At 35.9% G+C, this 14,250-nt stretch overlaps 2 protein-coding genes and 1 long non-coding RNA gene across 3 annotated transcripts in view; 1 reads left to right on the forward strand and 2 right to left on the reverse strand.

The window, feature by feature from the left end:
• The window catches only part of LOC144642897 (uncharacterized), a 112,333-nt gene that overhangs the window by 51,222 nt on the left and 46,861 nt on the right, over nt 1-14,250 (forward strand). The window lies entirely within an intron of this gene.
• LOC144642990 (uncharacterized) lies at nt 30-6,430 on the reverse strand. Its single transcript, XR_013568825.1, has 3 exons — nt 6,369-6,430; nt 3,307-3,399; nt 30-577 (listed from the first exon to the last, which is right to left on the reverse strand). It is a non-coding gene; the product is annotated as an uncharacterized LOC144642990 (long non-coding RNA).
• Nucleotides 9,442-14,250, reverse strand: part of LOC144642890 (uncharacterized) — a 39,924-nt gene continuing 35,115 nt past the window's right edge. The window contains exons 25-28 of the mRNA XM_078501991.1: nt 12,753-12,873; nt 11,883-11,924; nt 11,281-11,413; nt 9,442-10,478 (exon numbers count right to left, since the gene is read on the reverse strand). Of these exons, the coding sequence (XP_078358117.1) occupies nt 10,411-10,478; nt 11,281-11,413; nt 11,883-11,924; nt 12,753-12,873 (364 nt within the window). The 3' untranslated portion in view covers nt 9,442-10,410. The remainder of the gene's footprint in view (nt 10,479-11,280; nt 11,414-11,882; nt 11,925-12,752; nt 12,874-14,250) is intronic.

Genomic DNA, 14,250 nt, shown 5'->3' on the forward strand with positions numbered 1-14,250 from the left:
GAGGCAATACTATTGTTAGGATGTGGTTGATGAATAGTATTTTAATGGAAGGTTATTCATAGCAGCGCTCCCTTAACTTTCTGTCGCTATTTCAAAATATCATCTACTTAAAAAACGCATTGATTTAACCTGAGCTGGGTGTAACAATTTGAACAACTTAAGACATGTAAAAGCACGTGATCATCAGTCTGCACTGTGACGTGGGAATAACTGGAAAAAAAGTTTAGCTTACCTTTGCAAGTATGAAGGTTCCCTAGTACTAGTGCGCTCAACGGAAGATGACACTTTTCACAGGTAGGAGACAATTCGACACTAAACAATCCATAAGTAATATTGACATTATATCCAGTACAGTTAATACTGCCATTGATACACGAACAATACACACAGGAGCTGTTCATCCACGTCTCCCCATTCTTACGCAAGTTCCCGCTGATATCCATACAAAAAGGCTCATTTAGTAATTGGCAAGTTACGAGATTTGGGTCAGTGCAGGTACAGTTAGTTGTCGAGTTTGCGAGCCATCGGTCCCCGGGCTGTCTTTGGTTTCGATGGTGATCAAGGCACGCCATAACCCCTTAAGAGCATTCAATAGAAGAAGGAGCAGCGCAAATAAAAACAAAATGTTACAGTCAATTAATAATAGTAGTAAGTCAGGTTACCCGTATTTTAATTAAATAAAGTGACAATGAAGCCTTGCCTATGGTGGGTTGGGGGATGGAAGTTGAGGTTTGGGCTGAAAATAGAAGAAAAGGAAAAGAGGTGTAACGTTTAGAAATATTCATAAATTCAAAATTAATTTAACTGCGCTAATACTCGATTGAGCGACTGGAGTGCTTTCTAAAAGGAGTGGCGCTTATTAAACGGGCGATCGGTTAACGAGAAGGCACTCATTAAATGGCTGGACTGTGTGAAGGTTCAGTTTAGTTCATTTTGTAAAATTTTGCCCGATCCTTTGTTAGCAAAGAAATTGATTTCATGGATATTAATGACAAAACGTAAAAATTTAGTGCAACAAATATGTCTCCCGGGCGTTACAGTGCGAATACTCGAACCGGGACAGTTTGAACAAAGTTAACCAATCGCAGCGATAATTGATAACAATGGATGGCGACCTTTTTCGTTAGCGGACCAATGACGTTTAAGAATTGAAACAATAAGTTTACAACAAAATTTGAAAACTCAGCAACGTTGCTAATAGATGCGGACCTCTCAGGAAACCCTTCTTTCTTTTGATTGGTTAGTTTTGATCCCAAATTTGAAATGATTTTTTCGTTTTGTTTCGAAACGGTTAAAAAGTTTTCGTTTCGAGTGCAAAAATATTCCGTAAAATGGCTTTTGTCAAAAATATTCATCTCATGATCAGATTTAATCGTGAAGGGGGAATATATGACAATGGTCGCCGACATTCGCAGTTGTTACGAGAGCGGGTTTTAGACCTGCAACACACCGGAATGAATCAACAGTTAATCGCGACTGAGGTCAAGAGTAGCCGGCACTTTGTTAGAAACGATTTGAGGGATTATGATTTGAACAATTCGTCTATGCCCAGAAGGTGAGCAACACCTCCACGATCAAAAATGGTCGGAGCTGTCGTTGAACATTTCGAAATTGAGAAACTATGTAAGCCCAGCATAAGTAGAGCGGAAAGGCTAACTGCGAAAATTATTCGAGGCGTTGCAGTTTAGTCGATTTTTACAACGCAGAGTTTGGTTAGAGCCATATAATGTTGTAAAAGTGAAGGTCAATAAAGGTTTGTTTTATTCGAATTTATATGCTAACGCCTCATCTATATTTTCGTCACAAGACCGAACTTGATCAAGGCGGAAAAATATTTCAAGCCCTAACAATTTAGATGTAACTCGAAAGCTCGAAGACCGCCGTAAGAACCTTCAGATGTTCTTAAAAATTTAGGATCGAAACTAACCAATCAAAAGAAAGAAGGGTTTCCTGAGAGGTCCGCATCTATTTGCAACGTTGCTGAGTTTTCAAATTTTGTTGTAAACTTATTGTTTCAATTCTTAAACGTCATTGGTCCGCTAACGAAAAAGGTCGCCATCCATTGTTATCAATTATCGCTGCAATTGGTTAACTTTGTTCAAACTGTCCCGGTTCAAGTATTTGCACTGTAATTCAAAGTTACTTATAAACAAGAAAACTGTTCAGTATAGTCGTTCTTCAAAACCGATAACGCAATCTTCTTCATCTTGGTCTTTCCGTACCTTCTTTTGTATTTGCTTTGTTAATACATGTGCGTGATAAGATGTACCTTCGTACTCACTGTTTTAATGTAGTTCCATCATAGAAAGATAAGTCAAGAAATTTACAATACCAGTTCTTTCTAAGAATGTGAGCAGTTCAGAAATAAAATAAAAAATAAGAAAAATAAAGCACATATGATCTAAAAGTATTCTTAATCCCCTGTAATTGAATAAGAACATAAATTGTGGCTCTGTTATTATTACTCGTGGTAGTTTGGGAGAACTCGAAAACGTTGTGGAAACACTCGCCTATCGGCCCCGTTCCCACAGCATTTCTCGTTCTCCCAGACTTCCACTCGTGTTTCTGTAACTCGATAGAAACACGGAACATGTTTGCAATTTCTTTAAGAAAATAGCACAGAGAAAAAAAAATCGCAAAAAAACTGCAAATTTTAAATTTTGGATCAACAACTCGGAATGCCTAGAAAATTTTGGGCACATTTTTTAGCCTAAGGAAAATACTGGAACACAGCAATATCAAGTAAGCAAAAAGCTGGCAGACAATAACTCGAAACAAAAGTATTTTTTTATTCTTTCTATTATTTTTTTCTACTTCACACTTTTTACCGGATAGTTCCTTATTTGTCAAAGATTACAGACTGACAATCGAAATGAAAGCTCATAATTTGAAACGACTTAACCGGCCATAGAACGTTTTTAAATTTGTTATTAAAGTATATAAGAAAGACTTGCCAGCTACAACTTTAAAACCGCTTTAGCTACAGTCTTTTCAGTCGTACTCTCTTTTAGTTTAGACATTTCACACGTGCCACCAGAGGAAGAAACATTTACGCTAACTTTTGGATTCGGCAATCCGAGGTTCCATAAGGCTTTGCTTCTTCATCTCCCCCGTCCCCCGTCCTCACCCTCCCTTCCTGATGATTAAAGCTGCCAAAACGTTGGAAGAACATAACAAGCCTTCTTTGCAAAATTGCGAGTAAAGCTCCATGCATGTAGGGGTGGCTTCACCCCCTCCCCCCCCCCCCCCCCCTCCCCTGATACGTCCAAAAGTAAAGCTAAAGAAACGAGGTTTGAAATGAGTTACCTTTCATGTAGGTTAACAAGGCGATAGTCACGAATCCAAAAATCTGAATTGCCTCCTTACCCATTGCTGTTTTTACTTTCATTTAGAAATACTCTGTGAAAACAAATAATAATCATAATTATAAAAATATGCCGATTAACAATTAGTCTTAAAGTAAAGGCTAAGGGGATTTTACAGGTCTGTGTTTAGGTGATCACATATACTAAGATGATCTTCAAAAAGAGCAGTCGAAAAGGAGAGGCATCCAATTTAAACGTCATGCAAATAAAATGCGTCTATGGAAAGTACGTGCTAGAAGTCTTCCAATGCAATGCGATTTTGCTTGACCATACAATTTTCATAATTTCGATGATATCGAAAATGACGGGGCCTGACTAGGGTCCTTTAAAGTACTAGTACCACAATGGAAACAAAAATTCTCGTAGTTGGGAAAAACGAGAAGAAAGAAAAAGAAAAGAAAACAATGGAATAAAAATATAAAGTATTGCCATATTATCGCTAAAAGTAGATTACTGCACGCCCTGATTAATGGGGAACTGTACAAAACACGTTCAAAACCATAGTACTAGTGAAGTTTCTAAAACAACAAAAATCTGGCAAAAACAAACGGTTTTCGTGCTTTTTTGCCAACATTCTTCTCTAGCCTCTATTTTTAATTTAAATTTTTGACCTAGTTGTTTCACATTGTACCAAACTATGACACGCAAAAAAAGCTCTTAAAGTTCCTTACTTTTACGAAAATCAAAGCGCTTTGGTAAAAAATGCATTTTTTGTAAAATTATTACCCACGGTCAATGTATTAAAAACTTGCAAATTTCCGCTGTATTTGAACTAACAGAAGCAAAATGTTGATGTAAATTTCCACCAGCATTTTACTGACAGAAAGAACATGTCGATGGAAATTTCCTCTGACATTTTAATGACAGAGTCATATTGACGATGAAAATGTCGGTGAAAATTTTCACTGACATTTTCTCTCTGTTAGTAAAATGTCGGTGGAAATTATTCCGTCTCTAGACGCCAAATGTCTGTTGAAATTTTCCACCGACATTTTGCCTCAAGACCTAAACAAAAGAGGATTTACTCTTTAATTAATGCTGAAAATTTCAGTAGCTGTTCATTCATTCCTTGCAAAAATTTTGATATGTCAACCATGTGTCAATGATATTTGACGTTGCCATGGCAGCGTCATGATAACAGGCAAGTCTGGCCAAAAATCGTCATTTTTTACATTTTTGTTATTTTTTCCCATTTTTTGAGACATAATTGTAAGATTTGTTTATTTTTACATCCATTAGCATTCTGGCATGATTTTACATCAAATTGTTATTTTCCGACTTTCTAAGAAAATGGTGAAATCCAAGATGACGGCTCTAATGACGTCACATGACGTCATGTGACGTTACAGCCATTAAAAATTATGTCATCTTGTAGAGTAAGCAAAGGGCTTTCGACTCAATGCAAAATAATTTCGCTGTGCCTTAATAGAACGAAAACCCTGGGGAGGGGGTTCCATATACCCCCCCCCCCCCCCTTGTATGATGGTGAGGGTGTGAGTTTGCTTGTACGTCCGAGAGGTAATAAAAATAAGCAGTTACAGAACAGGCTAAGGTTTTTCTTACCAGTTGAGAACGTTCTGGTCGTTAGTTAAACGTGGGTTAATGACGCCGAGGCAACGTGTTCCTAAAACTTCCTTCCGATATTTTGTTATCAACATTTTGTTTATATTTTGCGGTAAATGAAAATGTTCGCCGATATTTCGTCTATTTCAGTAAAATGTCAGTGGATATGTCAGCTGCATGACATTGGCCGTTTGGCAGCAGAATCCTGGTGGAAATTTCAATTGATATTGGCTTTCTTTGAGAAATATGTCGGTGAAAACTTCCACGGACATTTTCCGTCTGAAGGCAAACTATCGGTTGAAATTTTCACCGACATTTTTGCGTCTGGAGGCAGAATGTCAGTGGAAATTTTAAACGACATTTGCCATCTGGCAGTAAATAACAATATAAATTGTAATGTCCAATTCCAATAAAGCATCCTGAAAATAATTTGATCGTTATATGCAAATCTTACCCCAAAAAATTCTCTTTGGCAAAAATCAGCGATCGAAGATGGTTTTTCTGCCAGAAGAAAATTAAATTTTCATTTTTTGGCAAAATCTCCCTACAAAACATGGGTATTGTAAGATTTTTTTTTCGTTTTGGTCAAATAGAATCGCAAGGTGTTTAATTTTTGTCAAACCAATGTGGCAAAAATAAGACTTTTAAGGCACGTTTTACATACGGCATTACCAATGTAAAATATGGCCATTTTAGCACTAACGCTTAGTTTTCTGGCCTGGTGGAGTTTTTGACTTGAGTATAGTATAGTTATATTATTAACGATCACAAAACAGTCTAGAACTGCCAACTTTTGCCAAAATATAATCCATTTTGGTAAAAATTTGGGTAAAAAGATCATTTTTCGATAATAAATGGCATTTTAGAAAATCGCGTATGGTTTTAGAACATGTTAAAAGCTCTTAAAGATAACTAGCGAATGTATTGTGATATTGATCTCGATTGATCGCCCCGGTTCTAACTTTCTTGTGGCAGTATAAAGTTTCAGAGCGCCTTTAGGTGGATAATGAAAGTGCTGTTTTTCCTTGCACTGATACTTCAGTTAGAATATAGATATACAGATAAACACAATCCTACTAATCCTGGTCTTAGGCTCTAGCCCTTGGACATAAATTGCTTGTAGAGCTGAACATTTGGCGAACAACTTTTAAAGGAAAACGCGTCGTTGCCCCCGCTCGTTCAACGCTTATCGTTTTAAATTGTGCGGACCTTAAAATATTGACACGTGTTTAGTTTTCATTCCGTTCTGGCAAAATTTCGCAATAACGTTCTGGCAAAATTTCAACAGCAAAACCTGTCTTGTTCCGATTTTTATTATAAGGGTAAAAACAGTTATCCATGCATGAAGGGATGGTTTTAATCCCGATTTGAAAGAATATGAAATTGGCCCTAGAACCCTTAATACAAAAGATATTACTAAAAATTCACACCTTTACTTACCAATTGAAGTGATGGTTTCGTACAATTACTGCTGAGGAAATTAAAACGTCGACCACACCGTTATGTTGAATTCGCTTTGTAGAAAAACAAAATATAATTTATTTATATAAGATATCAAGGCATTCGATCATTGGTTGGCATATAATTACTTCTCCGAGTTACAATTTATAACGTTGATAATAGCTAATTACTTCTTAAAACACTGGATATCGTGCAATATCAGTTTTAAGTGGAAAGCTAAGTTGGATAAATGAGTGTTGGATAAAAGGCTAAGTTGGATGCAAAATATAATTAATATAAGATATTGTGACATTCGGTCATTGGTTGGCGTATGATTATTTCTCCGAGTTACAATTTATGACGTTGATAATAGCTAATTACTTCTTGGAGCACTGAATATCGTGCAATATTAGTTTTATTAAAGTTAATGGAAAGCTAAGTTGGATAAAAAGGAGCCTATTCAACCGTTTTTGTGTGTTTTGTTTTTTTAGGCGGCTTGTCTAATAAGATCGTAGAGGAAGAATTCTTTATAATGAATGAATGCAAAGTAAAAAACATGCCAAGAGTCATACGTATGGACTTACAATTTCATGTATCTTACTGTTATAAAACCAATTACAAACTGTAGATGAGGTGTGAAGCCACAATACAACCCACTCTCAAATGTGACAGTGGCTAATAGTAATGTGGGCTGACCTAAACCTTTTAGGTCCACCTGTTCTGAGAAAACTTCACCCGAAAAGTTAAACAGTTTCATAATGGACATTGATGTGGTACAACAGTCAATTTTGCAGATACGGTTGCCATGTTGATTCTGCCAGGGTATCCTATAATATTTAACAAAATTATTTAAATTTTTTATTATAGTAATTGTAAAATTATCACAATAAAAATTTTTACCTGGGCATCCTATAATATTTAACAAATTGTTTATATTTTTCATAATAGTAATTGCAAAATTATCACAATAAAAGAATAAGTCATGGAATAATCTAGACAGTGTGTACGCAATCTAATAACTGGTTACTCTTTATTATAAATGACCTGGGGGCAAAATTTATATCGTTGCCGTATTCGCAAAATGACCATGAATGATTCTGGTCCTTACTCGCAAAATTGCAACAATAGATAAACAAAGTTTAGTCAGGTACTTCAGATCGTTAGAATTGTCAGGGACTTTATTCCATTTTTGGTGCAGTTTATGTATGTATATATCGTTATTTTTTATAGTAAGTTATGCAATACAGATCTTCTTAAAAAAAAAAAAAATAAAAAAGAATACAATAATATTAGAATCGAATCAAGCCTAAGTTAAGGATATTATTAAGGCCTGGCTAAACTAGGAAACATTATTGCTGACGCAAATGTTTCCCAGTTTAGCCACGCGGGAAACATATGTTGCGGAAACAAATTTTGCCTCACGAAAGTAAAAAAATGTTTTTGCCTCAAGTCAAAAACAATTTTGCTTCCCGGACTCAAATTTTGCTTCCGAAACATATGTTGCCCAGTTTAGCCACCATGGAGACAATGTAGACTAGTTTATGCGCATGCGTGACAGTTTGCTCCCGGAACATTGTTTTCTAGTTTAGCCACCCGGGCAGCAAAACATTTTCCTTGCTTTCCGCTAATTTAGCCACATAGGAAACATGACAAGGAACAGTGTTTCCGCAACAATGTTTCCTAGTTTAGCCACCCGGGCAGCAAAACATTTTCCTTGCTTTCCGCTAATTTAGCCACATAGGAAACATCTTTAGAATTCTCGCGTCGCCTTTGCTATTCCAACCGTTTAAAGGTAACATACAATAAATAGTAAATATATCATCCTGTGACATCCATTTGTTTAAAAATCGCGAGTTCTTTTTCCTGATCCTGCGAGTTTATTGTTAAAGTTCAGATCTGTTATTCGTGCAATATCTGCTTAAGTTATTTATAAAAGGAAAACGCAAACACAGCTCATGAATTCAAAAGTAAACGCATTAAAACTTTACGTTCTCACTGCTCACAATGAATAAAAATGCTTGGATTGCTGAGGTCAACGTTCTACTCGATTCTACTGCAAACACGAATTGTAATTTTACGTATTATACGCCATTACCTTGCGTATTTGAAGTTCTTTCATTTGAAATTTCAAATAAAATATTAACTCGTTTCGAATAATGGATCTAAAACACGTAACGTTGAATTTAAAGGCAAAAATATAATGAAGATTGGCACCGTCTCATATTCCTTTCCCCATATATCGGTAAGTTGTATGTCTCACATAAAAAAGTGAATTTTTGTTTGAAATACATATATTTTGTTTAATTATTATCAGGGAAATTGTAAATAGAAATGACTTGACTAGATAGCAAGGTGGGCACGCAAACACCTGCGTTAACCATTTTCTACGCCCTTTTCTCTTTTTTATGACCTTATACTCGATTTCCTCTCAAAAAGAGAGAGTACTTGTACTTTTCAGCACAAAAAAAAGTAGTAAATAATAAAGATGGTAAATTGTAAGCTCGGTAATAAATAATAAAGATAAGATGTTCTACATGACACGAGCATGGGACAAAGAAAAATTCTGAGTCCCCGACGGGAATCGAACCCATGGCCTCGGGTTCGATTCCCGTCGGGGACTCAGAATTTTTCTTTGTCCCATGCTCGTGTCATGTAGAACATCTTATCTTTATTATTTATTACCGAGCTTAAAATTTACCATCTTTATTATTTACTACAAAACTTGATAAATTCGACATTGCTGATCCTAGCAGTATGCAGGACGCGTGTCACATATCAACCTGGTAAAATGGCCCAGCTCACAACGAGTCTCTCGTAGCTCAGTTGGTAAGAGCGCCCAACCGGTATCTGGGAGGCCATGGGTTCGATTCCCGTCGGGGACTCAGAATTTTTCTTTGTCCCATGCTCGTGTCATGTAGAACATCTTATCTTTAAAAAGAAAGTACTTGGAGTTCACAGAGAAGAACTCAAAGTCGAAAGAATAAAGCTTCGATCGGATTATTTAACTTGATCTGAAAGATCCTTAAAATTCATCAATATTATCATAATGATAACCAATGACGTGGTTTTCGTAACGATTTATTTATTTCATTACGATCACATTACAAGAAACACATTCAGGTTACATTACATTGTATCATGCTCCCATTTCAAATACACGTAAATATACAATACAAAAGTACATTGTATACACCTTATTGCAATAGCGTCATATGAAAAAGAAAAATGAAAAAAAAAAACATATAGGAATTAATTAGCTTAACCTTTGTTTAAAATAGCTTGCATCATTCACAGGGACAGCCCAATGCATGTTTCATGTGCTGAATTGTATTGTGAGAAGGAATAGCCGAAAGCCTGTTAATATAACGATTACTTTTTGTTTTGCAAATACTTCAACCCCATAATGTGATGTTTTGCCTATATATACAACCTATTTTATTTTTTTTTCTCTTTCTATGACAACGTTGTTGCAATGAGGTGTACATTGTTTAAGAAAAAGCTCTACTAGGATAATTATAAGTATCGTATATCAGCACCCTTAAGGCTGTACTGCAAGCAAATTTTGCTTTAACTGTTTCACTTTTACGCTTTCCGCAGTGGTCAAAGAGGGATCCGTTTAGTGCAATATTTGACCTACCTGCATACTAAGTCTAAGCAAAGCGTGTTTGTTGATTCTCTGTTTGTTGTTGTTGTTGTTTCTTTTATCTGAGGGAATTTAACTGAGGTGTATAAGCCGTAAAGGTCGAAAAAAATACTACAATCTAATACTACTCTCTCACGCTATTTTTAGAGGGTCGAATTTTTTTTATGGAGGAGGGGTTGTGCTACTTCTACAATGTATTTCATCAATCTCGATTCCTCAGACTAAAGCTTCTCGATTTTTAAAGACACCGATTGTGTTTTCAACGTGTAGTCAAAGTAATTATTAGAACTAATGGACACCATAACCTCTTTAAGGTATCGATATGGCATGCTATAAGGTATTCGGTCGTTAGTTCTCTACTTATACTTATTATGCGATATTATATTTTCTTATTTCCTTTTATAATGGAGTTTCATAATGCTGAGTGCAATGCTTCATCGTCGCAGTCATCGTCTCCTTTTTATCCTCTATAAGGAATGAAAACAAAAATAAAATAAAAAATAATTTTCGTTATAACTTTCACTTTTTCATATTTGGTACATAATTTTTATGTGGGTAACTCTAAACCAGAACTTAACTTCAGAGTTTAACCTACACAGTTATTCCTACTGAATATGGCTTACGAGCTGTTTGGTGAAAAAATCGACCACACCCACCTGGTTTCACGTCAGTGCTAATGCTTTAAGACAGGATGCATATTTTAGGGCCAATTGTGTAATATTAATAAATCATATTTTGGAATTTCGTAAATTTAATTACTAAGCGACCAATAAGAATAGCAAACAAAGGATTAGCGAATTTACCATATTACATTGTGTTTTCGAAGGCGTTTGCTGCAGGTAGTTGTTCACAACAAGGGGCAACTGAGGAACAGGGCTGTGAACCAACTCTACTGTGAAACAGAATCACGGATCGCGTAATAGCAACAACAGACAAAAGCCTGGTTTTCACTAGCGACGCAACTATAAGAACAAGAGCAAGCACAAACATAAGGATCAAAATTTTCCCGTTTCTTTTTATACCGTGTGATAATGAAACACCGCACAAGCACAAGGAAATTTACGACGTATGGCCGTGTCTTTCCAATTAAACCACTCGTTCCAGATTCCTCCGCGACTGAGCATTTGAGACTAGTAACTAGCAAACATGGTGTTCTTATGCTTGTTTTACGTCACTAGTGCGTTTCCCATGTTCTTACACCGAGGATGAGCCTTCCTAATGTGAATACAGCTAAATTAAAATATGGCTTTCTCAAAATCTAGAACGTACCAAAAATCTCCATGACATTAGCCATGAAGTTTCCTTCCACACCAGGTGTCGTATTGAGATTGGATGCTGGTTTTGCTCTTGTCCTAGAGTCTGCTCTGGTTTTCACAAACAATTTCCGAAGAGCATCTTGAACCTTAAAACGAATAAATATACTGTGAAATGTTATTTTCTCTTTCAAGCGTATTTTGCACAATCATAGAGGGAGTGGAAGGTTCATTTTTGAGCTATACGTTGACAGTTGTTCATAAGGCTTTTATTCTTAGTTGGATACAATTTCATTTTGGGCTGTAGGTGGCCTGTTCCAGGCGTTCGGTTAGTTGAATAGCAGTCCTCTCGCCATTTTTTCCACTCACCGTACTAGATTAGGCTGTAGGCATCTTCTAGTGCCATTTTTAAACAACCTAATTGCATGCCCTTCTCAGTATCTGTGTCTATTCAACCGGACGTTTCGGAATAGCCACGAAGTACAATGACCACCGATACCTTTTATCCCACCGGTTAGAATTAAAACAACTTTTTTCCCTTTGTACATCCTATCATCTTAATCGCGGGCGGTTTTGATTGTATTTATTAAAGAAAGGCTGTTTTATTTGACTTTTTACCTGGTCATCCAAAACACAATGAAAGATGAAAAACACGATTCCCTACAAAAATAAAACAACAACGTATTACAACAAGTTAATAATACTTACATGAATTGCATTTCCTGAGGAATGCCGTGTTTATTCTTATAGAATTATTAATTTACAATGTATCACGATTTCATAACCAAGCATAAATCCATGCGCAGGTATCACACTTTTACACGGATAACATTTGTAATTCCCTTTCTAATGTTTTTTTTTTTGGAGTTTTAAATAGTTGATCTTGAACAGATTGTTATATTACAATTACGACCATGGAATGAAGCTATTATTGCATTCTTTTTCTTTACTTTTACTGTTACAGTGTGCCGATACTGATTGCAATCACAAGAATTTTTTTTCAGAGAGTTTAACGTGTTCGCACGATCTTACAAAGATCTTTCCTAGTCGGATGAATGAATAAATGAACGAACGAACGAATGAATAAACTTTATTTAAATGTCCGAGTATTAAGCTATTAAGCTAACTGAGGACACTAAAATAACAAACAAAAAATGGAAAATAAAAGTAGTACTATAAACTATGCTAAAATGTCATGTCTAAATATTATGCTAGATTAAAATTAAAAATTATATTTCATCTAAAAATATATTCATTCAATACACGATCTATATAAAATTCGTTGAAAAGATAAATGAAAAAGAGAGAAAATGAATACTTTAAGCGTTAGGACATGCTGCACATATTACAATTGTCACACGTGTCCTCGATAAAAAGATACAGATACAGTTTCGAAAATTGTCTAATATCTGCCGCCGCCGGTCACCGGAGTTATATAAACAACATACAACTAATTTACCACGAATCCACATAGACCAAACAACAAACCTGTGTAGAGTTTAGTAAAATAAACACATATCCCACAGCGGTATGAAACTCGATGAAAAATCCCAGCAACCACGTGACACCCAGCAAAGGAAGAAGGGCGACAATGCTTCTCAGGCCTTTCCTTGAAAGTGTAAAAATACGAGGCCGTGTTACTACTGCTTAGAAGGAAATCTTATAATCTTGCGTCTTCTTTGATTTGCACAAAGTAACAAAAATTCTTCAACTTTTAACAGTTACAACCGCGATATTCGGTGTAATAACAAGTGGAATAGCAGAGAGTCTCATCTCATACATGCACTGTCCGTGAACAAAATTTGTTAAATTGAAGACTACTATGGACGACAAAAATAGTTGAGACCGTTGAAATTAGTGTTTATTTTAATGTTGCTATTATTTCACTTCAAATCCAGTGTAGATTGCTCTTGGCGCTCACACACTTTTGGCACTCATTGTAGTCCATACAAAGTAAATTTCGCAAAAGTTAACTGTAACATGTCATGGAGCAATACATAAAATTCGATGTAAGAGAGCAGCAGCCACTTAAGGTGACTCCACTGAATTGCATTGCGCATCCTTGCTGCGCATAAGTTTCGCGTCATTTATTCTGCGCGCACACAGAACACTACGAGATTCCCTTCAGGCTAAGGTCGGTAGGGAAATAAATGGTCGTTTTCTCTTAACCCTTTTCAGACTGAATATTTTTTAGACAGAAAATGGTTTTCAGGGCTACAAAACAAAATGCTTTTATCAAGGAGTACACTTTACAGTAATACACACATGTTATATATGGTTAGAAAGCTAATAAAATTCTGAACATTTTTTGATCCAAAACATAAACAAATTATTTATGTCCGTCTAATTGGCAACCGATAAACATACATAATTTATGCAAATATGCAAATTAAAATAAAAACTTTTAGGTTTGAAAGAATTTTCTCAAGATGTTTAACATTTTTCTAGGCAATGTATACATCATCAAAAAGGCTATTAACATGTTATTCATTAAGCACAATCATCTAGCCAACTGCGATTTCCTAAATACAAAATAATGTGACTTTCACTCTAGTATAACATAGGGAGAAACACGTGGTAGCAGCTCCTAGGGCAGCTTCCAGTGAGCTTCGAATCGAACCTGTCAATTTAACTTGGCCAAAATGTTCAAACAACCATTTTTAAACTTCGTCTAAGACATTTAAGAAGATAAACAATGAATGCTTAGCTCTATCTCCTTTTCTAGCAGCGACGACCTGTGACATGGTGGCAAAGGCTGAATCGATCCTTCAGAAAAACTTCCGTCTCACGAAATAAATGAACAACGAGCCAGATACAGTTTCCACGATCGTCAAAATCGTCTTCCAAGCTTTCTTCGTCCTCAAGATCACTTCTAGCCCGCAAACACCATTTCTAAACCTTGATCGGTATTAAAATAATCTGCCACCATGCCTTTTCACAGATGTAAACAAACGTAAAGCGACGAAACCGAAGAGAAATTGGAAAT

Source organism: Oculina patagonica, chromosome 2 (assembly GCF_052425735.1).
Source record: "Oculina patagonica isolate OP01 chromosome 2, crgOcupat, whole genome shotgun sequence".
NCBI classification, from domain to species: Eukaryota; Metazoa; Cnidaria; class Anthozoa; order Scleractinia; family Oculinidae; genus Oculina; species Oculina patagonica.